Source organism: Acipenser ruthenus, chromosome 8 (genome assembly GCF_902713425.1).
Source record: "Acipenser ruthenus chromosome 8, fAciRut3.2 maternal haplotype, whole genome shotgun sequence".
NCBI lineage: Eukaryota > Metazoa > Chordata > Actinopteri > Acipenseriformes > Acipenseridae > Acipenser > Acipenser ruthenus.
The window spans coordinates 1,541,020-1,565,537 of NC_081196.1; the positions used below are offsets into that span (position 1 = coordinate 1,541,020).

General features: G+C 42.0%; 1 protein-coding gene across 2 annotated transcripts; it reads left to right on the forward strand.

Annotated features, from left to right (window-relative positions):
* The first annotated feature begins 39 nt into the window (after positions 1-39).
* Positions 40-24,518, forward strand: LOC117406114 (tumor necrosis factor receptor superfamily member 19-like). Of its 2 annotated transcripts, XM_059027969.1 has the most exons (11): positions 40-57; positions 440-587; positions 3,635-3,718; positions 4,119-4,229; positions 11,479-11,657; positions 12,015-12,100; positions 19,467-19,637; positions 20,225-20,350; positions 21,449-21,551; positions 21,952-22,205; positions 23,645-24,518. In XM_059027969.1, exons 3-10 carry the CDS (start codon positions 3,686-3,688, stop codon positions 22,193-22,195), a joined length of 1,053 nt encoding a protein of 350 aa, XP_058883952.1. In that variant the 5' UTR covers positions 40-57; positions 440-587; positions 3,635-3,685; the 3' UTR covers positions 22,196-22,205; positions 23,645-24,518. The 2 variants fall into 2 exon arrangements, with proteins under 2 accessions (XP_058883952.1, XP_058883951.1); XM_059027968.1 differs by lacking the exon at positions 40-57 and having other exon boundaries at positions 67-587.

Below are 24,518 nucleotides of genomic sequence, written 5' to 3' on the forward strand. Positions count from 1 at the left end.
AGGGTGACGTCAGGGCATCGCTCTCGTTGAGTTGAAAGGGAGCTCTCTCAGAGCTGGGTACGGCTTGTTTAATCCACGGAGCTGTTTCACTTCATGAGTTTATTTAACAGACACATTTGAAATCTCTCGGGAGGTGGGAAGCTGGAACATAAGTCTTTATAGTTTTTTTTGTTTTTCAAGGGAGAGAATTAAGGCGATCTGCGTTTGCCTACACACACTTATGGATTGATTGGTCTTCGTTTCTGCACTTTATCTCGTGATCATATTTAGCTTGTTTTTTTTTTAAGTGCTGGAGGTTGTGTGCGGATGGTTAGTCTTTGATGTGTGTAGGCGCTGGTCGCGCTGCTCAGATTACACGCGTTTGATCGCAGAGCCTCTTCTGCTTTGATGTGCGTGCTCAGTTTTTTTGTTGTTGCTCGGTTTGGTGATTCGTCTGCAGAGCTCTGCGGGGTACAGCTCGGGAGGTGGGGATTATGGGTCTGTGTTTGATCCAGAAGCTCGCGGACCTGAACACAAACTAATGTGAACTGTCTGACTGGGAGAAGGAATAACACCGTCTTTGAGTGGAAGAAACCCGTGTCATTCTGGTAAGAAGCACAGAGCCTAGGGGGTTAAACTCTTTGCAACGCAACTATTAGTTTTTTTTAATTTAATTTCAAGTATTGGATAGAAAATATTTATGTGTGTGTGTGTGTGTGTGTGTGTGTGTGTATATATATATATATATATATATATATATATATATATATATATATATATATATATATAACGTTTTTGTTCAAAAGAGCCAACTTCCCAACGTTTTGTTAGATCGATCTATCTATCTATCTATCTATCTATCTATCTATCTATCTATCTATCTATGTATATTAGCAGAATTCAGAGAAATAGGATGAAGAAAAAAAAGCTAAATCGGAAGAGTCATTATCATTGCATTGCGCAAAACATTGCAGCTAGACCGCAGAGATCCCTGCAGATGAAGATACAGCTGGGCAGAATCCCCGTGTGACCTCATACCCCCACAGCGCAGTGAAGCAGCCCACCTCCCCAACCAGCTAAACCCGTGCAAGTGCAGAACACAAACAAAACATGCGCTCGGGGAGATTGGAGTTTTAACTGTGCACTATAACGATGACTATCTAAATGCTGCGCTGCTGTGTGGAGTCTTGTAGGATACCGATTTACTCACTGCTCCAAACCCAATGGAGTTAAGATCACAGAGTAACCTATGCTATATATATATATATATATATATATATATATATATATATATATATATATATATATATATATATATATACATACCTTCATGTACTGTATTTTGCATCCCATGAACTTGGATTTCTAAGTGTATAAACGGCTCTGCATGTGCCACACTAGCCCCTCAGCTTTAGCCCCTCTCATACTGTGCTGCGGGGAGCGCTTTTGTTTCGTTCCGCGGAATCGTGCTTCGTGTACACGCCTGGAGTTTATTTTCCTCTTGCCGTGTCCCGTGCTTACACTTTTCAGAGAGCCGAGATCTATTTTAATGATCTAAAACAATTTTAACAGCACGGCCCTTTAACTCCAAATCGACCCCTCTGGCGTTTCACCTCGCCCGGACAAATTCTTAACATTACTTCATTCGAGTAAAGGAATACCCCGAGATACACTATAGCCGGTCTTATGAGCTTTAGGGTTGAGATACAGAAATACGCAATTGTACAGTACTTAGATTACAGTACGTAGCCTTCTGTGTTTAATCGATTAACTAGTAAATGTTACGCTATTGGTGACACCTTCCGTAATATATTCTTCACAGCTTGGACTAATAGCATGGACTTGGTTAAGAAGCAAAGGAGCATTAGTGTGTCTCCCTGTCCTAGTAAAACAGAATTCCTCTGCATCATGTTATAATATTACATTGCAGGTTATCAATTATTCCGCACTTTCTAAATGCTGTGCCTATTTATGTATACTTTTGTGACTTGCAAATCATCTATTATTCCCATAGACAGAGAGAAGGAGAGGTGATACCTTTTACTGGACTAACTAAACAATAATTAATCACAGGCTTTCTGAAGCTGGTGATTGTTGTTTAGTTGGTCCAGTAAAAAACATCACCTCTCCTTTTCTTTGTCTTTCCTCTCTGGACTGATGCGGCTCCCGTGTCATCTATCAACCATTATTCCCATACAAATTTTTCAAATTCACAACACCATTCTACACTGGTGCATGATTTTAAAACAACCTTGTTCCAGCAGTGGGTACATTTTTTGTAGATTTTTCTGATGACCGTGATTTCCCCCTTTTTTTAATGTGCTCAGTTAAGCCGTAAAAAATGTAGCGCTTGCTTTTCTAAACATGGTGTCATTGTAACTGTAGATCGTTTTTGGACTGGTGTTAGGACAGCCAGCAAGGATGGGTAACCATTGACTACATGTACTTTCAAGAAAACAAATAAGCTGGTGGTAACCCTTTACAGAATAGCCTCATTGCAAATGCATTCCACATGGTTTTATATAGAATGCATCTCATTCCACCCAGTCCCTGATATTAAACTGTAACGGGAATCCACTGCAAACAGACACTTGGGCGAAAGTTCCAGCTGTATGAGTCGCTGCTGATTTTGCCTGCTGTTCATTTCTGTCTTGTATTCATTCAGTAGCAGCTAGCATGGTGTTTTATGTCAGTGTGCGCTCTCAGATAATAATAGTGCTCATAGATCTATCAACAGGCAGGAACAGTAAGTGTCTATTCCGTTTTTTGGGGGAACCCGGATTTTCATATCGGGCTCATTTTAAAAGCACAGAATCTAGCATTGTTTTAAATGTGCCCATTGTTTTAAATCCTGCTACATCACATGGTAGGCTATTCCATGCATTTCTAACTGTCTGTGTAAAAAAGTGCTTCCTCCCTTCTGTTCTAAACGTATGTTCCCTTAGCAGTAATTGCCCCAAAGCAATTACTGACACGTTAATGCTTTATGAATACGGCCCATGGTATATTGGGTAACAAGAAGGTCTGGAGGTTTGTATTGCACTGGAATTGTTTTGACCATTGTGCTCAGTCTTGATATGAAGCATTTGATCTTTCATCCCACCATGGGGCCGGTCACTATAAAAACTCTTTGAGAGTGCCGTGGCTGGATGAGATTATCCGTTTCTTTACTGTGAACGGGTTTCTATGCTGCCACTTATCTTCAGACAAACTCAGTGATTTGTAGCCCTCTCATTTTTAGTCAATAAGGTGCTTGTGTTCTAGCACCTTCAGTAACAAGGTGAATCAATCGGCTTTCATTTACCATTATTTTACATAACCTTTATTTTTCCAGGTAAAACCCCATCTCCTTTTCAAGTTCAAAAGTGACATCGTAAACTCACTCCTGCACAAACAGTATGCTTTAAAATAAGCCATTCAAAATAACAGAGGATCAAAGCATAACTCAGGCTAAAGAACAGAGGGATCTGTGAAAGAGGTTGATCCCTATGGGATCAGGGCTCTGCACAATTAAATATTGGGGTATTTATGTGTAATTGCTAGAAATGTACAATGCATAACGACAAGATGAATGATCAGATTCCAATACAAACAGAGGAAGATTATACTCACAAGGACACCTCGTTTAATTTTGTGTTTGCCTTTTATTTTGCAGAACTCACAAACTAACAGACTGGGCTGGGAGGAGTCGCACGAACTCGCAAATATGTTCAAGCTGGTGCTCATCTGGACTTGCCTGGTACGTTAGGCTCGATTCCTTATATGCAAATGATCTCCCGATATTGAAAAATGACTTATTAAATCAAGCTGTTTGTGGCCTTATATTGTAGATGCCCAGGGGAGAGAAAGCTTAAATTCAAACTATTCCAAATCATTCATTTTGTTTACTAGAGTTAAATGTACATGCCATGAAGCAATGAAGCTACTATTATCTGATATGGAGAATACGGCAGAGGTGTGAATTGAAATGCTTCCCTTCCCAACCAATCCTGCTCAATTTGCTACAGATCCCTAGCGCTGCGTTGGCCTGAGTTTCACGACAGTGCGATCCTGGTACTGGTCTGCTGTGGTGGATCTCTTTGTAAAAGCAGCTCAGAACCAGCGTGCATGGAATGCTCAGTTACACGCTTGCTGTTTAGGTGATCGGGGAGGCCGGGGAAGAGAACGGCTGCAGAGAGCAGGAGTTCCGAGACCGGAATAGGAACTGCATTGCCTGCAGACAGTGTGGCCCGGGACAGGAGCTTTCAAAGGTAGGTTCAGTGTGGTGCATATCTGTGCTGTAATGCAAGGGAGGAATCCTTACAGACCATGCCTTCTCAAAGGGCCTCCCTCGCACGCTTGCTCTAGATTTTCTAATGTCATTTCTTGCTGCCTTCTCCTGCAAGGACCCCTTTGAAAATGATTATTGAAGGCAAACTTGATTTAATTAATTAAAATTAAAATGCGTTTTTACAGACTCGCTATTGCTGCACTGTATAGTTAGTTACTAACTAACTAGTAACTAGCAAAGACATGCCTGTTTCTATTAGATAGGATGCACTCCAAAGCAGTAAAAGCTGCCTCCTGTGTAAAAGCATGCCTGTTTCTATTAGATAGGATGCACTGCAAAGCAACTGATCAAATCAGTCTCAACGTTTCGTTTTGAATTGAAATTTGAGTTTTCTAAAAATTCCAAACGTAGCTGTTTTTTTTTTAATAGGATTCTCAGTCAAGAGATGCTGTGTGTCAGTGAGATGACGTGTGCATCCATACAAGTTAAATTCTTCAGCTTTCTCAGTTTTCATCTGGTTTGTTCACTGATTTAATAAGTGGAATTTGTCACCGGGTTGTAGGAGTGTGTTCATATAGTGTTTGCATACTGGAAAGTGAATAGCAGTCTTGTATAGTTACTGGCACAACAATTCCATATAAATACACTCACTGCCTTTTACCACAAGCTAATAGTGTTTAGCCCTTTAATTAAACTAAACTGCTTTGATTTTTCACCTAACCTTCGCACCACGCCTGTGTTATTAGAATATCTTCACAGCTCAGTTGTAGATTACTGTATTTATCTGCAAAGTACACAATTAAGCAATCACACGAGGTGCTGAAACCTGAATGCTTACATAGCTAAAGGCAACATTCACATCTATTTGGAATTGTAAATAGGAACCTAACACGGTAACATTGCCATAGCCTTTGTTGTCTTCTAACTGAGGGGTTGATTTGATGAACCGATACCCTGCTGGGTAAAGCCACAGCACTTTCACAGAGCTGATGTAGAGCATTGCAGGTGACACTTATTGTAGTGGCTATCCTGGAATAAACACAGATAGAAGGTTGATGCAATCCTGTAAAATGCTCTAATACAATCCAGCTGTGGCTTTTCTCAGCACGCTAGAGGTTGATCAAGTTGATCCCTAAATGGCTTAAATATTCGGCATAGAACGCTAATTGTGTGCCATCGACTCCTTTTTCTCAGTTTTGTCAGTGTCAAAAAACGTGAATTAAGGCTTCAGTTTCCAAATGGGGATTCCAAACATCATTCATGTGTGTATTCTATATCACTGGATTGCTGGTAGCCCTAATAAACATGTAGGCAGCAATGACTATCGGCATATAGGCTTATATATAATATATATAAGCCTATATGCCGATATCATTTCTTATTACATTAAGAATATATTGTTTATCTCTACAGTCTGTCAACACCATCCATACAGTAAAGCAGACTGGGCTGGTTTTTGACAGAGAGCCAACTGGTAAAAGTTCATTGCCTTTAATCTTTTTGTTTGCTTTAAAAATGGAGTCGATTGCATGGAAGTGTTCGTCCGGCTGCTTCTCACTCCCATTGCTGTGTGTTCAAGACTGTCCTCAATGTTATTTCCTCTTCAGCCTGTGTCGCATTAGGCCAGCTCTTTTGTTCTTCTCTGTAATTCATTATCTTGTCACTGCCAGCTGTATCGGCAGCCCATTGTCTCCCTGGGAAGAGAACAATGGGCTGAAGTGTTGTTCAGTTTGACGCGAGTGTGGGGCCCTGCTTGGAGTTCTGTGTGTAGCTTTTAAAGTATTGAAAATCTGTTGAGCGTTCACAGTGAGTGCGCTGGATAATTCATGCAACGCCTGCTGTGTATACGATGGGACCTAATGAACTCGAAATAAACTTCCTTTTTGATGTAACTCAAATAATGAATGCAAATATATATATATATATAGAAGCGGCACACTGAGATTTAAGAATAATGTCATATCTATTTAAAATGGACTGAGGGAGCAGCATTCTTTAAAACCAAAGAAGGAAAGATTTATCAGATTCCCTCTTCATGCTGTGAGGGAAACAGTTGCCTGTCTTTGGGAGCTGATATGCTAAAGATAATTCTCCTGTACGGGTTTGAGCCCTCGGAACAGCCACATGAACAGAATCCTGAGAGAGCGGGAGCTACAGCCAGTGCTGGTCCTTTCTACTAGAGCACTTGAATAAGAGGTACGAAGCCTTCAAAACCTTAAACACAAACCTTAATCACAGGATGGATAGCCAGAGTGTATCGGTAACAATATCAGGTGGGTCTTGTTGAACTCATAGTAAAACCAGGAGTGGATCAAACTGCTATGCAATGGGATTGGTATTTCCTTCCATGTTCTAGAATGCTATCACTAGTCAAGCAAAATAAAAAGAGATCTGTCTTGAAGACCTGAAGCACATTGATGCAGCATTACTCAGTAAAGGTGTTTTGCAAAAGGACTTCATGATATTGTGTGTGTGTGATCGCTAATATCATGAATTGGGACACCTGCAAATACAAATAACCTTCCAAGGATTTAGTTGGGATTTAACTCATTGGGACTCAATGTAACTTTAAAACACTCAATGGTGTTTAATTTAGAAATACTGAACGAAACGTATTAAACAAACCAATAACACATTGAGAAAGACGTCCTGTCGAAAACAACGTTTGCCATTTGAAACATTTCAATCCATGTCGTTTCTTTGAGCATTTCTTAATGTAGCTCTTTCATAACAGTATCTCTTTTTGGGCTGCATTTTGTTTGACACCTTTGTTTTTGTTTTACTTGAAACTTTAATGAAGGTTAAGCAGGCAGCATAACACTTGAGAAGATAGGCTAATGGCAAAGGGATAAAGTTACCCTGCCCCCAGTACCTGAACCCACCCCTGGTTGGCATCAGTAAAGTCCTGGGAATGTAGGATAACAAGTTAATGAACTCGGGGCTTGTTCATTATTGGATCAAATGACCCCCCCCCCCCCCCCCCCCACCCCTGAGTCATATGATTCCTACTTCATCTCTGAAATAACCCTGCAGTCTGAGCAGCCTGAGCAGCATGCTGTAATCATTTCAAACGCACTGCTCTGCTGCTCTTTTGTTTCCATTGGCTCTCTTACTAAATCTGATCTGTGGTTTGAAGAAAGCAGGGCCTGTATGTACTGGCTTTGCTGAGCAGATACCAGTGAGGATATTCCACTAAAATAACCACTGGCAGTGTGCACCTGAAATGTCGTCTTCTTCTTGAAGGAGAGAGTTCCTTAGAGAACATCTCTGACAGACTCAGTGTTTCAAGAGGAAAGAGATTACTGGTTCATATTGAAGAAATTCCACCTTGTTCTGACTTGCTCAGCGACATCCCCAAAGGTGAAACATGCTGGGGGATTTATTAAACCTGTCAAATATCCGTGAGTGCAGAACATGATTATTAAGTGCTATTGTTAGTCTTTGTGACCGCGTCTGCAAGCCATACTTAAGAATGCATCATATGTCCAGAGAACCACTTATTAAACTGTCATTAAACTTGGCTTTAGCACCATGTGAGAGTATATCAGAATATATGCATAGAGGGGGTCCCCAAGCGGCCCAGTTAAAGCGCTGCTGTAGGGAGTGCAGCATGAGTCACACAGCTTGGACGGTGCCAGTTCAAGTCCAGGCTGTGCAAAGAGGCCACACTTTGCTGGGGACTCCAAAGGGGGCGTCACGTTGGCTCTGACACTCCCCAGGTGGTGGATGGGAAACCGGCAGGGATTGCTTCTCCTCATCGCACAACAGCGATCCCTACTGGCCAGTCACTGTCAAACGTACAGTTTTCCATGTGCATACAATCGATGTAAAGTACGTCAGGGTGATCTCATGGTGACTGTCAGATTGTATTTAGAGCAGGGGATGTGTGTCACTGCCATACTTGTCCGTATTGTTCAGGAAAGAAGTTCAGCAAGAGAAAAATCGTGTGAAGCTGTCTAGTTGTTGCGTTCGAAAGCTCAGTTTTCTAACAAGATGAACCACAGCACTAAGTGCCACATAGACACATACTTGCATTCTTCTGCCAGCTCTGCATTTAACTTAATCACCCCCTTTCGGCTAATCAGGAAGTGGGCTTTTTTATACACAAGCCACTTCAAACAAGCTGCACTGCAATAGCTGGCAAAACGTTCAAAGGGAGCCTTTTTTTCCTGCGGTTTTTATCTTTTGAACTTCACAGTGCTTGGCCTTAGCATGTCCTTTTCCAGCGTCCCAGTAAGACCAATCAGACAGTGAGGCATCATAACAAAACTAATCTTATTTTCCAAGCCTGCTCCTACCCCATCCCAGAGCTCCTCACACTCCTCTGCTGGGAACAGCTGTCTGGAGCACCCCCCCCCCCCCCCCCCCCCCCGATCTGACTGTTTGACTGCTCCGCTCTCAGCAGCAATCGTTCAGCTAGGGTTCCTCACTTACACCAGTGCAGCGACTTCCTCGTTATGCACCTTGCTTTAGTGCCTTTACAATGGTGTTGATTTTATTTGTGTTTTGCTGGGTTTGTTGTATTGTTACTGTTGTACAGCGCCTTGAGATCTCTTGAAAGGGATAAATTCAATAATAATAATAATAATATTAAGTCTGGAACTAGCCCCAGAAGTTTACTGAGCTCAGGAAACTGAGGGTCTGAGGAACCCTTTGAAGAAAGCCTGCATTTAACATGAGAGTGACCGCAAATAACGCAGTGAACTGTGAAACTCTAACACCGACGTGATGCTCATGGAAAGGGATCGGCAGCCGTAGAGCAAAATCTAAAAGATCAGAGGGAGGGAATTGCTTAGAAGAGACAGATGTGGCGATGGCTGGGACAGGGCACTAGTTTAGTTTTTCAGACCTTTGCTATTGTGCTAGATTGGCAACAAAAACAGCAGGGCTGGTATATCTGTGTGCATTAGAACAGCAGGACTGGTATATCTGTGTGCATTAGAACAGCAGGACTGGTATATCTGTGTGCATTAGAACAGCAGGACTGGTATATCTCTATGCATTAAAACTTGTTTTTATTGGAACCTTTATGAATTTATTGACACTTGAGGTTATAAAACATGAAGACGATTTTTTTAGTGCTGAAATGGATAGAGACAACACATTCTACTGTAGAGAAGAGTTTCTCCCCGTTCTTTGAATAGGTCATTTGATTGGGTTCCAGGTTTAGATCCAGCTACTTCACCTGGCAGGCTATTCCATGCATTCAGAAAGTGCTTCCTCCCTTCTGTTCTAATCTTATTTACTCAGCTTCTATTTATGCCCTCTTGTTCTTCTCTCTGTGATAATTTTGAAGTACAGTAGTGGGTTAAATTTATCTATACCATTTATGATTAGATAAAGTTAACTCAAGACACTACTTCAAATTGAGCACTTTTGTTATGCCAGCAGCACCAGGCCCTGCTGTGATTGGCCTCTTTGAAAAAAGTCACCTTTGACCTTTTCCCTCGCATACCAGCTGCACTGGGAAGCAACAAGTGGGGTCCAATAAGATCGCTGCCTTTGGATATCCAGCCGTCTGTCTCTCTCTCACACTCTGCAGAGTGATGATGCTTCCCATGGTGCACAGTGGAAACGCAGTGCTGCGCGACCCCTCTTAACTGGGGCACCAGACAACCTATTATTGTGCATTTTATTCATAACAACATCTTGTTATCTGCTGGCCATGTCTGTGCAGAAACAGTACCTCATCCAGAACTGTAAAACACTTAACAGTGCGGCATGCATGACGTTTCCTTTAGTTAGTCCCAATTATGTCTTGCTCAGACTCCGCATCAGTGAAGAGAGTTGATGAGAGGAGTTTGAACCCTGTTCCAACTGGTTGTAAAATGCTTGAAGACCAGATAAATAGAGACGAGAATAAGCATGGTCTTGGAAGTCACAAATACAGACATGCAACTAAATGTTACTTTATGTATTAAGTTTTTCCTTTAGCAAATGTCATTTTTCTTTCTTTTAAAAATAAATAAATACATTTTAAATAAAGCAAACTAGAGAGCTGCTGTTCAGGGGATGTTGTGTTGAATGAAAAGAAAACCTCTGTTGTGTCTTTTATGCAAATTAAGGGCAACTCCAAAGCAGCATTTGCTTGTCAACAGTTGTGTAAAACTTAAAAAGAGTTGTATTTTTTTTTTTAGTGGGGATGCTTTGTTGCCACAGTTTGGTAAAGAGATAAAGTTTAAAAAGAGGGGCAGGTATTTCACAGTATGATGGATCTCGTTGCATTCTGTTTCTGATTTGCATTGATCTCGGGTTGCCTTCCATGACCTCATGTAGTTTAGAGGGTTCTAAACATAATTACAAGGTTTCTGTTCGTGCGGTCGAGTAAAATTAGAAGGCACTGCGTTCCATTTTGTTTATGAAATCGGATATATAATTTCATTGCTTCAGTTAAATCTCATGTTGCTTTTCAAGATATATATTGATACTCTTCTAACAGAAGCAGGCACTGTTCTTTCCATGCCTTTTTAATGTTGCGTTAAGTGCTAAAAGCTGAATTTAATTGTAATGAATAATATTTCATCTGACCCAAAACACCTTCCACGTACTGAAACAGACAAGTTCCAAAAAAGGGCTCAGCCCTTGAATGATGGGATATCTATGGAAAGAGCCAGGTTCCATGAGAAGTTCTAACTTGGTTTCTAACTGCTAACCGTTTTCGTGTTGATAAGAGCCCTTTGAACTGCTCCCAAATCGTTTTGTAAAATGCTCTGTTTGAAGATAAGATAAACACTGAACAAGGGTAGTCTTGGAAGTAACAAAAAACAGACGCGCAACAGGAAGTGTTACTGGTCAGTAAGTGCGTCTGGGACTTGCGTTCTGTCCTTTTTTTAAAACTGGAATAGAAAAACTGCAAAACCATTTGGTCATTCAGTAAGAGTTCCAAGCTGGCGTGTCTGTTTGGCCCGCGGGTCTCCATCTGTCACCAATGATGGAGGCCTGAACATTCACATAGCTGGCTTCAATAGAAACCAGGCCGCTCAAACCCTGCCATAAGCTAGTAATAATACAACAGTGGGAGTCCTGGAGGTCCTTTTATCATTCAAATGCTCTGAATGCTTTGGAATGAAGTGGAGTTGATTGTTGGAGTAAGTGAGATTATTGCCAGCGGAAGAAGCATTAGATCCTTTCTCAAAGGGGGTCTGGGAGCTTTGTTGTATCCCTGTGATACCTCCTTATTCATGCGCACCCTCCTTTAATAGTTGGGTATGTCTTGTTAATCCCTGTAGGAATGTGGCTTTGGCTATGGGGAAGATGCCCGGTGCGCCCCCTGCAGGCCCAACAGGTTCAAGGAGGACTCGGGGCTGCAGAAGTGTAAGCCCTGCCTGGACTGTGCCCTGGTCAACCGGTTCCAGAAAGCCAACTGCACGGCCACCAGCAACGCCATGTGTGGAGACTGCCTGCCTGGGTGAGTCTGGGACTAGACCCCTTAAGGAATGCTTAGGAGGTCTTGGCACAGAGGCATGGCTTAGACCAGGGGGTCCTCCAGGTTTTATAGGTAGTGTTAAATAGTGAACTGACTAAGACCTGCAAGGAGGTTAAATACAGTTATGTTTGCACCCCTGGTAATAATAATATTTCTTAATATCCAATGTACTGCTAATAGGGTTTTATAACTTGGTGGATTTTGCCAATGCAATAGCAGCTTTATTGCAATGTCTATCCATTGCTAATGATATTGCATGCACAGAAAGCTGGGACCAGGGGAGATAAGGTGCAGTGCCGCTTCAGTTTTAACACAGTAATTATCTGTTTGCCTTTTCAGATTTTACAGAAAGACCAAACTGAGTGGATTCCAAGACATGGAGTGTATTCCATGTGGAGACCCGCCCCCTCCCTACGAGCTGCTCTGTAAGTGATTGATGTGTGTTCTGTGCAATAGAAAACAAGATAACCTGCTTATCCAATCTACAAATGCTGAGGAGTTGGATTGCTTTGTATAGTCTTGGTTTAAACAAATATTTGATCTGTGTAAAGGATCACAAAATTGGAATTTGCCATTTATTTCGGTCTCTATGTGTATGTGTGTGTTTTTTTAATTTCATTATCTTGTGAAACTGGTTGAGGATTTTTGTAAATCTATTCTAAATTTATAACCACTTATAAGGCATGGACTGTGAAATCAAAGACGTGATAGGGTATTTATTTACAGTGGAACAAAATTATTTTACAGATTGCCTTGCTTGAACCAAAAACGATAGACAACATCGGACGCGTTTCTTTGGAAGTCGATTGCATCTTGTGTTTAACGTGAGACTAAACAGAAATACTGCAACGTTGTAAAAAAAAAAACATTCAGAGCAGGCCTCCAATCCAATTAGTTTTCCATTTCCTCCTGCTGTTAACAGTTAAGTATAACCCTGCGTTTCTGCGGATGGCATGTTGAAAATTGGCTGGCTAACTCATGTGTTTAGTAATTGAGTGCGACTTCCTGATTGCCCTTCAGCTAGCAGAGCCAGCCAGTGTACTGGCAGCGTCTGAGTGGAAGCGTTCCTGCCAGGTCTTGTGCTGTCATGTCAAATACATTCACATGTCTGCGTTCAGCAGGGGGGGAGATGGGACCGCATGAGCTTTTATTAACACACAGAGGGCTTGATTTCCAAAGGAAAAACACACCTGATGAACTTGCCAGAACAGAAATAAACAACTCGGGATGTTCCTTTTACTTTTTAAGGAGCTGTTTGTCGTTCCGTTTTTAAAACAACTTTCTGATCCAATTACACTGATTTGATGCTTTTGTGAATCTACCTGACTAAGATCTGTCCTGTAAAAACCAATGAACTATTGCAGCTTTGTTTCCCCCTTATATAATGTTAGTACAGCATTACTAAATAGCATTACTATGTATAATGTTACTATAGCATTATTAAAGAGCATTACTATGTATAATGTTAATACAGCATTACTAAAGAGCATTAGTATGTATTCACTAGCTTTACCCTGCTTTTACTATGCATGCACTGTTCTTAGACTTCACTTCGCTGTTATGACGGTACACTGCTGTACGGTTCTTTAGTCTTCCAGAAACTTGGTTGCATAGCAACATCTAGAAAACTCACTGCAGCATAATCTAGTTTTGGCAATGGAAAAAAAAAATGACGTATCTTCCAGTTCCTGTTAGCCTGTCCTCTGATCCACACACACACACACTTCACTTTGATTCGGCGTGCCATTAGTCAGTCTATGGAGTGCTAACAGGTAAATCAAATTTACATTAAAATAAATAAATAAATACTATAAAAAAAAATAAAAAAGTGGTATTTACTTGGCTTGAAATGTGTCTGAGACCAAACCGGCAAAACTTCCTCTCTCTGTGTCCCAGGCCTCAGCTGTTTGCTTGTGGTTTCCATCCCTGCTGGTGCACAGGGTCCCAGAAGCACACATTCAGGTGTAAAAAGTAAACTAGGTATAAAGTTTGCACAGGGATCCTGCTGCCGACTCCATCGCACAAGAGGGCATTAACACAAACTCCCCCAGATACCCTCCCAGTCAGCAGATTAGTAAGAGTATCCTTTAGGAATTCCAGTCACTCTTTACCTGGAGTGTCATACAGAAGTATTTCATTAAGAAGCAATAAACCATTCGCTGAAGTTCCATGTTAATAAACAGATCTGCCATGCATGTGTGTATCTGTCGCTAGACTGCCAGTTGAGCTTCTGTTCCGTATGTATGTTGAGTAGGTTTTTTGAGACTTGCTAGTTTTCTGCTCCGTTAAGAAGAGACACACAATAAGACTGGTATGTAAAGCTACCCTCTTCACGTGATCATCGCTATTTGAATATGTGATTGTGAATGGCAATCGTGTGCTTTAAATATGCATTATCTGGGTAGGGTGGAGAGCTTCTAGGTTAGGTTTTGGAATAGTACTTAGTACTGCAACTTTGTGGTTGGTAAGATTATTTATACACAGGGTTTTGTTTTAAGGACAAGGATTGCCAAGTTATTTCCACCACAGAGGGAAAACTATTAATATTACAAGAACTAGCAAGAAAAAAAGAAGCAGCACGAAATACACTTCTGCATAAATATCTTCCCATTACCAGGAAAGAGCATGATTACTTCATTATATCGAAGAATTGTACATTCATTATTGGGTTTGTTTTTTTAGTGAACTTTACTGGGGGATGTATCTCAGATCAAGAGCTCTGGCAGCCAGGGCTGGAAGCTTCAGTCATCATTAAAGAGCCATTAGCTTTGTGTAGCAAGAGCTCCCAGGCCAGTCGGAATGGAAAGGTGAATTCCTTCATTATTCGTGGATTTCAGGAATGTGTGGACTTTACCAGGCTGTCAGGTTCTGTGGTGGTGTTTTAAGATTGTTTACCCAAGGGAGACTACCCCCTTTAAAAGGTTTACTGTGGTAAAGAGATGTGGAAGCAGAGCAGTGTGGTAAAGCACAGTGAAAACACAAATAAAGTATGGCAAAGCACAGTGAAAGCATGGCAAAGCACAGGCCATCACTGGGAGCAATGGCAAAGCACAGGCCATCACTGGGAGCAATGGCAAAGCACAGGCCATCACTGGGAGCAATGGCAAAGCACAGGCCATCACTGGGAGCAATGGCAAAGCACAGGCCATCACTGGGAGCAATGGCAAAGCACATGCCATCGCTGGGAGCAATGGCAAAGCACATGCCATCGCTGGGAGCAATGGCAAAGCACAGGCCATCACTGGGAGCAATGGTAAAGCACATGCCATCACTGGGAGCAATGGCAAAGCACAGGCCATCGCTGGGAGCAATGGCAAAGCACAGGCCATCGCTGGGAGCAATGGTGAAGTATGGCAAAGCACAGTGACAGTATGGTAAGGCACAGGCCATCACTGGGAGCAATGGTAAAGTATGGTAAAGATGACCCTAGTTAACCCTGGAAAAGCACAAATAATGCAGAGTATAAGCTAGGGAAAAGCATGGTTAAATGCAAACTCACTGTGCAGATACATTGGTAAAAAGGTGTGTGAGTGTGTATTTCTTTCACTCTGTCTCTCCTCCTCTCTTTCTCTCTGCCTCTCTCTCCCTCTCTCCTCTCTCTCGCTGCCTCTCCTCTCCTGCTCTCGCTCTCTCTTTCTCTCTCTACCTCTTTCTCTCCCTCTCTTCTCTTTCTCACTCTGCCTCTCCTCTCTCGCTCTGTCTCCGCTCTCCTGTACATTTCTTCAGCTGTGCGAGCCTGCCACAGCACAGTGATGCTCTGTGTGTGTTTGTGTTAGCTGTGCGAGTCTGCCACAGCACAGTGATGCTCTGTGTGTGTTTGTGTTAGCTGTGCGAGTCTGCCACAGCACAGTGATGCTCTGTGTGTGTTTGTGTTAGCTGTGCGAGTCTGCCACAGCACAGTGATGCTCTGTGTGTGTTTGTGTTAGCTCTGCGAGCCTGCCACAGCACAGTGATGCTCTGTGTGTGTGTTTGTGTTAGCTGTGCGAGCCTGCCACAGCACAGTGATGCTCTGTGTGTGTTTGTGTTAGCTGTGCGAGCCTGCCACAGCACAGTGATGCTCTGTGTGTGTGTTTGTGTTAGCTGTGCGAGCCTGCCACAGCACAGTGATGCTCTGTGTGTGTTTGTGTTAGCTGTGCGAGCCTGCCACAGCACAGTGATGCTCTGTGTGTGTTTGTGTTAGCTGTGCGAGCCTGCCACAGCACAGTGATGCTCTGTGTGTGTTTGTGTTCTCTGGTTAAGAGCAGGTTGGGACCTGATCTCTGTCTGCGTATCGGTGAGCAGAGAGGTGCTGAGACAATGGTTCTCTTTGGAACGAACGAGAAACAGAAAAGGCAAAAAATAGCTAACAGTCCAATTTAAAAGCAATATTCGTTGTGTTTTACAGTAACAGATTACCCATTTAGGAAAACGTTGAAACTGTACATTGAAGTACAATGTACACAGTATTAGAAGAAAATATTCCTTTGATTAAGGGAGCGGTCTAACATCTGGTAAGATCAATGCTCCCTAGTCAAAGAAAATGGAACACGGAGTTCCTTTTGAACCTGATCTGGTTGCCAGCAGGGCCCCTGATGAATTTCTGTTCCAAATCACAATCAAATCTGGGAACAATGTCTTTCAAATCATGTACAGACTGGGTCCTCAATGTACTTGGGGTTCTATATTAAAAATATAGTCATAATAATAATAATCTGTTTAGGCTTAACAAATACCTCAAAAGATTTTTAAAAATATTTTTGGGTATGCTTGATGTGTCGGATCACAAGAGCAAATCAAAGGAAATACACAAATCTCAAGTTCAGTTCTAAATGTAAAAATTTTAATTTTCAAGAGGCGAAGCAGACACAAGCACTCGGAACACAAATCATGAAGTGGGTTTGTCTTTCTGCACCATTCCTGTCTCCAGTTCTGAGGACTTGGACTCTGAAGGAGCGCTCTTCAGTGCCTCTCTGATAAGCTGAATGGTCTGGAATGCAGCGTTCTGAAAAATTCAAGGACTGCGTTTCAGATAAAGTCAAGCTGTTAAGTGTTAGACTCAGTGGGAGAGGGTTTTTTTTCTTTTTTTTTTGGCAGAGCAGCGTGGTTTTCGATAAGATCGGCAGGTGAAAGCTATTTCATCCTGTTATCCTTTATCTCTGTATACTGCGGCTGTGATCTCCCGATAAGCAGGAATGTTCCAGCTCTAGTCGCTGGCTGCAGCAGAGCTGGAAAGGAATTCTGTGTTTATGAGATGATGTACGTTCTTTGTTGGAACATTTTATTTATGTCTGCCTTGTAGGTGAAAACACCCAGACACAGACGGGTGGAGGAAGCAGTTGTGCAGGGCTTTGTGGTTTTGTGTAATTAAAAAAGCTATGTTTTAATAAGAGTCTTCCATCACCAGGCTGCCAATGTGTGGGCTGCACTGCCGGAAACATTAAGGCGTCCACGCTGGGCGTAATAGCTATCTTGTTTACACACAAAAGTCTCTACTTGTGTGCCTGTATGCACCGCATACATTAAAGCAATAAAACACGACAGGACGATCAGTTACGGTCCAGTATCCGCACGCCGGGGGTTGCTGTTTGTCACGAGGTGAAGCCAAGTTAAACATCCTGACCCTGAGGGCACTGGACCATGTTTGAACACCCAGGAGTGTGTTATTGCACTTATACAATGCAACACCCCCCACCCCTCCCAAAGTGAATTGGTTGTCAAGTAAATCAGACAGTGGTTGCAGGCGGTGCTGGTAGGATGACAAGTTGGAACACTTTTTAGCCAATGAGATTGCTCCTTCTAGTTTGCCATTTTTTAACCGTGATTATCATATGGAACTTGTTTGTACAAAAAACAAAATGAAAGGTCTGTTTATAACCCATTAGGAGTATAGTCACTGCATCTGCTGTGACACCAAACCCACTACACAAGTTGAACGTCCATACCAAAACGCCTGGTAACCATGGTAACAAACCCAGACGTTACAAAATAGCTCAGAATTACCATAGTAAAGTGTTTATTTTTTATTTTTTTTGGAATATTTTACCTTGAGTTGGGTGGTGTCAGTTGCTGCACCTCCACAGCCTCGCAGATCATTATTATTATTATTATTATTATTTATTTCTTAGCAGACGCCCTTATCCAGGGCGACTTACAATCGTAAGCAAAAACATTTCAAGCGTTACAATACAAGTAATACAATAAGAGCAAGAAATACAATAACTTTTGTTCAAGTAAAGTACAAGATCATTTTATTTAGGAGGTAAAATTTGGATTTATTGGTTATCGGTGAAAATATGATTTAGTTTCTTTCTGTGGTCCATTTTGCCTCGTCTTTTTGTAACGTTTCATGTCTGCTCTTGCCAAGTCCCTGTGGGGTAGGTACTGTAGCCTCTGGTAGCACTGCTTTCCACACTAACACTGTGGTTTTGGGTGTGTTCTCCTGAGAGAGAGAGGATGATTTTTTTTCTTCTATCGCAATTTTGTTTTGGCCTTCAGCCATAGCCCTCATTTGACCTTTCCTCTTTATTAGTCACAAATGCAATTTTAATAAGCCTTTATCGTCCGTTTTCAGTACTGCCTATTGATTTAACTAAATGCCGTCTGGCTTAAAATATGTTATCTAAACTACCTAAAAAAATAATTTAAAAAACCCAGTGATAGCTTATCTGCAGATTGCACTATTTTTACCCAGCTATTCCCATTGCATTAAACACGGTCGTGAAATCTGTTGCGTTTTAAATGGTATGTACAAAACCCTTATCCTTGAATACAGAATATATCAAAGTATACCAAGGCCAAAAGGGTATTTACATTGCAGTACAAAGAGGGCTTTGAAAACGAGGACCACTGTTGGATGTACTTTAATTATTAATCCAGTTTCTATAGTAAATATAGGGGGGTGGCTGTAGCTCATTTTCTTACATAGAATTTGTGAATAATTGAATCTGTATTTGTTTGAATGTAATAATTAACCAATCCCCACTTTGTACGGACGGCAGTTTGTTTTTAAACGTGTTTAAATGCGTTGGTGCAGAGCGAAGGATGAAATCAAGTGAAGTTCACGGGCCCAGCTGCCCTAAGGTGGTGAAACGCGGATGACTTGCTTGTCTTCTGAAGTAGGAAAATGTGATATTCCAAAGGCATCTCGTGTTCTCTGATTAACAAACCAAGATAATTACATCTGAGCCAGATAGGGTTACAAAATATTACAAATGGTCGCGATTCAGTTTGGATTTAGCTGTCTTTAGAACAGACAGGAGGAAGTAAAGACTTTTCAGTTCTTTAAAAGTTAAAATGTAAAACACCGTTGCAGTGTCAATGTATTCCATTGTATTTACAAATCTGTTCATTAAAATCATGCTCGACCTAAATATCCATCTCCTGAACCTCTCTCTCTCTCTCTCTCTCTCTCTCTCTCTCTCTCTCTCTCTCTCTCTCTCTCTCTCTCTCTCTCTCTCTCTCTCTCTCTCTCTCTCTCTCTCTCTCTCTCTCTCTCTCTCTCTCTCTCTCTCTCTCTCTCTCTATATATATATATATATATATATATATATATATATATATATATATAATATATAATATATAATATAATATATAATATAATATATAATTACAGAACTACAAGGATGAAAATAAGACTCCTATTTCATAGCAGTTTCACTCATTCCAGGTTTTACTATGCACAGTGTGTATAGGTAACAAGCTCAGGTGTGTCTTATTAACCTCCTAGTAAAACCAGGAGCGGATCACACTGCAATGCAATGGCAGTCTTGTTTCCACCCCCCTGATGGTGTGTCCTTGCTGCCGTTGTCTCAGGTTTAGGCAGTAACCGGGTGAACCTGGTGAAGATCCCGTCCACAGTGTCCAGCCCGCGGGACACGGCCCTGGCTGCAGTGATCTGCAGTGCGCTGACCACCGTTCTCCTGGCTCTGCTCATCCTCTGCATCATCTACTGCAAGAGGCAGCTCATTGACAAGAAGCCCAGCTGTAAGTCACAGCTGTTTTTAAATATATGTTTCTTATGTGTTTACAGTAGAATCCTTTTTTCAGAACTGTTCTAGGGATGGAAATAAGACTCCTACGAGCTTGATTAGCCTCAGTGTGTATAGATAACACGCTCATGTGTGTCTTATTAAACTCCTAGGGAAACCAGAAATGGATCAAACCGCTATGCAATGGGAGTCTTATTTCCTTCCCTCATTTAAACCTGCAGGCATGTCCTTCAAAAGTGATTACAATGGCTGATTAAGTGTTTCATTTTCAGTTTTTTTTAAGAAAATATATACCCCCCCCCCCCCCACACACTTTATCCTAAAACTGTTTCCATATACCAGGCACAGTTTTGATACAAGGGGTTCTGCTGTTTTTTTGTTTTGTTTTTTTGTTTTTTTTTATTTGAGTGTAAATATGGGAATAACAAAGGCGGCAAGGAGTCCCACCCATGTAACCCTACCTTGAGTAAGCGGTGAAAAGGTTCTAGTGGTATTGCAAGACTGCTAGACTAATAAGGTTATAGTTTTAATGTGTTACATTGGCCTGTGTTGTGTTACATTGTTTTGTGATTTCTTCCACAGGGTCTGTGAGATCTCAGGAAGCGCCATGCAATGGTGCCGAGCTCTTGTGTTTCGACAGACACAGGATGAACACGTGCGCTCACAGAACATGCTGCCACTGCCACCCCGACGCGGCCCAGACTTGTGGTGAGTCCTGCTTTAGGGCATCGCTGTGCAGAGCACACCCAGGCCTGTAGCTCTGCGGTGTTTAACCAGGGCCATCTGTTTCCAGTCTATAGCAGTCTTGGCCTGAGGAGGTCGAGGCAGATGCAGCTGGTGGAAGCCGTAGTTCATTGTGTTTAACCACAACTGCATTCTACTGTGGAAGTTCATGTCCAGGGGCTGCAGCTTGTTACAGATGATTCAAGAAGTTCTGAGATACCTGGAGGGAGGGCTGTCTCCTAGGTGATGAGCGGAGCAGTTCACTCTGGTGGGGGGTGGAGGGGGGGAGCACGGTTAGAACATCAGAACATGACACATCTTACATTGGTACACTTTGACTTCCAATCAAATTTGACATGGTTGTCCATCCAGAACCAAAAGAAAAACGTTAAAGTGTCAGCAGTCTGCAAATCCTCCTTCGTCTGCTGTGCACATTGAACACATTACTGCTGGCATGTATTCGTTATGAGCAGTATCGTAAATCCATGATCTAAAAGGAGGAACCTGGTGAAGCCAGTAAGCCAGAGCATGCTGCTAAACGAGAAGCTAGACTCATGCCGTGTGTGTGTCCTGTATTAGAGTACAGGATCATTCTATTTATGTTCTGTTATGGATGAATGGCCTTCATTGCAGGCTAGGCATTTGGATCATTGGCTTAGGTTAGTTTATAGAACTATATCTGCGCAACCTGTTACAGTTCTCTGCTTCAGTTTAAGATCACATTCATTTATTAGATTGGTTCTTCCCCGAGTGTCCACTGTTTTTGGGTGTAATTCATTTCAGTTTGCAGCTGCTTATGACTGGAATGAATTTCAAATCAAATTAAAACTACAGAGTTTTGTTTCGGGGGATGTTTTTAATCGGAATCTGAATTCAATCTTGTCGGATGCATGTGTTTGTATTTGTTAATGTGTTTATTTATTTTTTCTGTGTCGTATTTGTTTGCTTTGTGCTGCTGTGATGTTTGCCTCTTGACCAGATCGTCGTTGTAAATGAGAATTTGTTCTCAATCTTCTTATCTGGTAAAATAAAGGTTAACTGACAATGAGATGAAACTAAAGAGACGGATGTTGAATTTGACAGGTCCGGTTCATCTGATCCCTTCCCTGTGCTGTGATGAGACGTGCAGCTTGGAGCACAACAGTGAGGGCTGTCCTTTTCACTCCCAGAACACATTGGATCAAGGGTAAGAGATGAGAAGTACAGCTACTGCATGTACATCTGCTGCATGTTTATAGTTCATGTTTATATATAATCAGACAATGTCCCAAATCACACTGATGCATATTCAACAAGCTCAGAAACTTTCACATGGCTGCAATATTGCTGGGTTATGGAGACCAAATGTTGTTTGTGATATGGGCTTCACACCTGATACACAGCTGTGTTCTATAAAACTCTGTACCAGATAACACCCAACATGTAACCCACCAAAACCAAACAACCCAGTGTGTTACAAATACAAGGCCAATCCCTTCCCATGCTTTCACTGTGCTTTATTACACTTTTACTAGAGGGCACTTTTGTACGAGTTTATTCAGTAGGGTAATGCGCAGTATAAGCAGGATCTCCTTCGTTTGTTGCAGAAACATGGATCCTGTGGAGGCGTGGCCTCTTATGCGACACTCTGCCAGCAGCGAGAGTCTCTCCCTTTGCCAGTCCAGCCTTGGAAGTGGGGCGGAGGGGGTGGGGCCACCAGAACAGCCGGCCCCCTCAGAATCCACCGAGCCCCACCCTGCACATCCTGAATCAAGAGAAGGCTGTGGAGCGAGCAGGAGCACAGAGAGCTCAGCGAACGAGACTTCACACCAGCCTTGCACGCAGCATTAGCCCTGGATAGGTAAGCCACAGACACTAAAAGGAATCGGCTCTTACACTTGAGCTCCTGCACTGATTAACATTGTTGCATTCAGAGGGATACCCCATGTTAAATCTCCATAGTCGGATACAATGAGATCTATTCAGTGATCTTAACAGCAACGGATTGAAATATCACTGGTATTTAAACCATGACCAGAAGGGGGACTATGTGAAAGCCAGCATCTCTTAACTGTGTGTCTCAAGTGTATTTTGGTAAAATTATTTTAATGTTTAAACGTGGGTGGGATCTTAATCTTAAAAGGAGTTGACATAGTTAACCCAAACCATTAGTTTAAGCGCAGTACAGAAGGCAGGACCACAGGACATACTTGGAAAGTAAGTGGAGATAGACTTAGTCTTACATACTTATGCACACAGTGGTGAGGAGATGGAATGGGCTGGCTTGTCATGCTGTTGAAGCAGAAATCCTTGGGTCCTTTAAGACCCAACTTGACAAAGTTCTGAGATCAATCAGCTCACTACATGTTGCCTTCTTCCTGTAGTACAGAATATTTGTATTGGCTGTAAGTCAAGTCCCAACTGAAATCTTCAGAATAGCTTGACAGATAATTAGCACAGTCTGTCCTTTAACACTGGTTTTGTAATAGGTCTCTTAAGGTAATTAAAAAAAACTCCAGAATAACGGAGAGTGTTTTTTCCATGAAAGTTAATGATACATTAGTCTCTCTGCAGTAGGTGTTAATTTAACAGTACACTTTTCTGAGAGTTCTACATGACATTTCTTAAACACAATGCATTGATAGTGTATTCAGAGAGCGTTTCAGCTGAGCTCTTCAGCTGCTGGCAGGCGCTAGCTGCAAAGCTTCCTGCGGCTCTCCGATTGTTGCCTTTCCCAGCAGGAATCTCTGAGAACGCAAGTGAGGAACTCCCGGAAAAGAATAGGCACAACCTCAGGGGATGCCAGCAAAAGAGCAGAAAGATCGCTCCATTTCCTGGCTTCGACACTGGCAGCGCCCTGTAGGCCATGTGAGATTGTCTCTCTCTGGACTTTAAAATGCAAGTCTGGTCTAGACAACCATTTTGAATGAGTCAGGAAGTCCAGTGATGAGATCTTCCAGTTTTACTAGAGTTTCTAGTAACAACAAAGTGAATGAATAGCATGCTGGGTATTGCTGTTCTGGTAATACAAGCGTAGACACGTTTTAAGCATGACAGCCCTATTTCAGACCAATCAGAACGTTTTGCTATGTATTTAAACCAATCCCGCAGTCACCACAGCCTTGCTGTTTTCCAGTTCCTCCTACACCACTCTTTCTCCTCTGCAAACAGCTCTGAACATAAGGCTCACAGGCAACGTCTGATCAATTTGCAATTGTAACCACCCCACAAATGATGGTTATAATGTTGACTGGTGGCTGTTATACGTTAGGTAATTAGATTTGTGTGTTTCTTTTTCAGACCTCCGCTGATGCAGTTTACATCCTGCCAATAGGAGCAACAATACTGGGGTTAACAGTGTGCAAAAAAAAAAAAAACACACACCATGGGAGCCAGCTGGCAGCTAATATCGGATACACTGGAGCTCCCCCTTCCAGCTACAATGCAGCCTTCAAGTCAGCAACTGAATGCGTTGAGCAAATACATGAAATATCTGAATTCAAGGCAAGACCAGCCTGTACAGAAGCAGAAGCGGAGAGTTTGATTTAATTGGGGGCAAAAGGCACGGGACAAAATCTAATGAAGTAGGAAGGATATCTTGTTTGCAGTTAAGAAGCCAAGCGGACTAGGTGAACTGCAGGATGTTGCTGTTTCTGAATGTCTTGATTCTCGGCACACCTCCCTCAGAAGATCCAGGCTACCCTGCCAAGCCCAGCTGTGGTTCAACCTGTACAAATACATTAGTAGAAGACCCGCTGTCGAGTTCTCATAAGCTCAATGTGCGCTTTGCATCTTTATGCACTTTGTTGAAGTCCCATTTTTTTATATTGTTTCAAGTACAATAATCCACACATCGCAAGCTAATGCACTTTGAAGCACACAGATGAATACTGTACAAATAATTTCTTTCAGGAACTTGTGTGCGGTTTCATCAGTTTTGCAAATGGTACAATTTTGCAATAGATGCATCTTTTTTTTTTTTGCAGATAATGTAAAATAGTAAATAGATTGTCAATATTGGTTTTTAACTCAAAGATGACTGTATTCTTAAGTACAGCAGTGTCTCCTTGTGTGCAGCTTATACTTAAGCATTAGTCTTGTGTACTGTGTATGTATACCTTCTGAACGAAAGTAAATTGCTTCTGCATTTGTAAATAAATCCGTGCAAACCTGA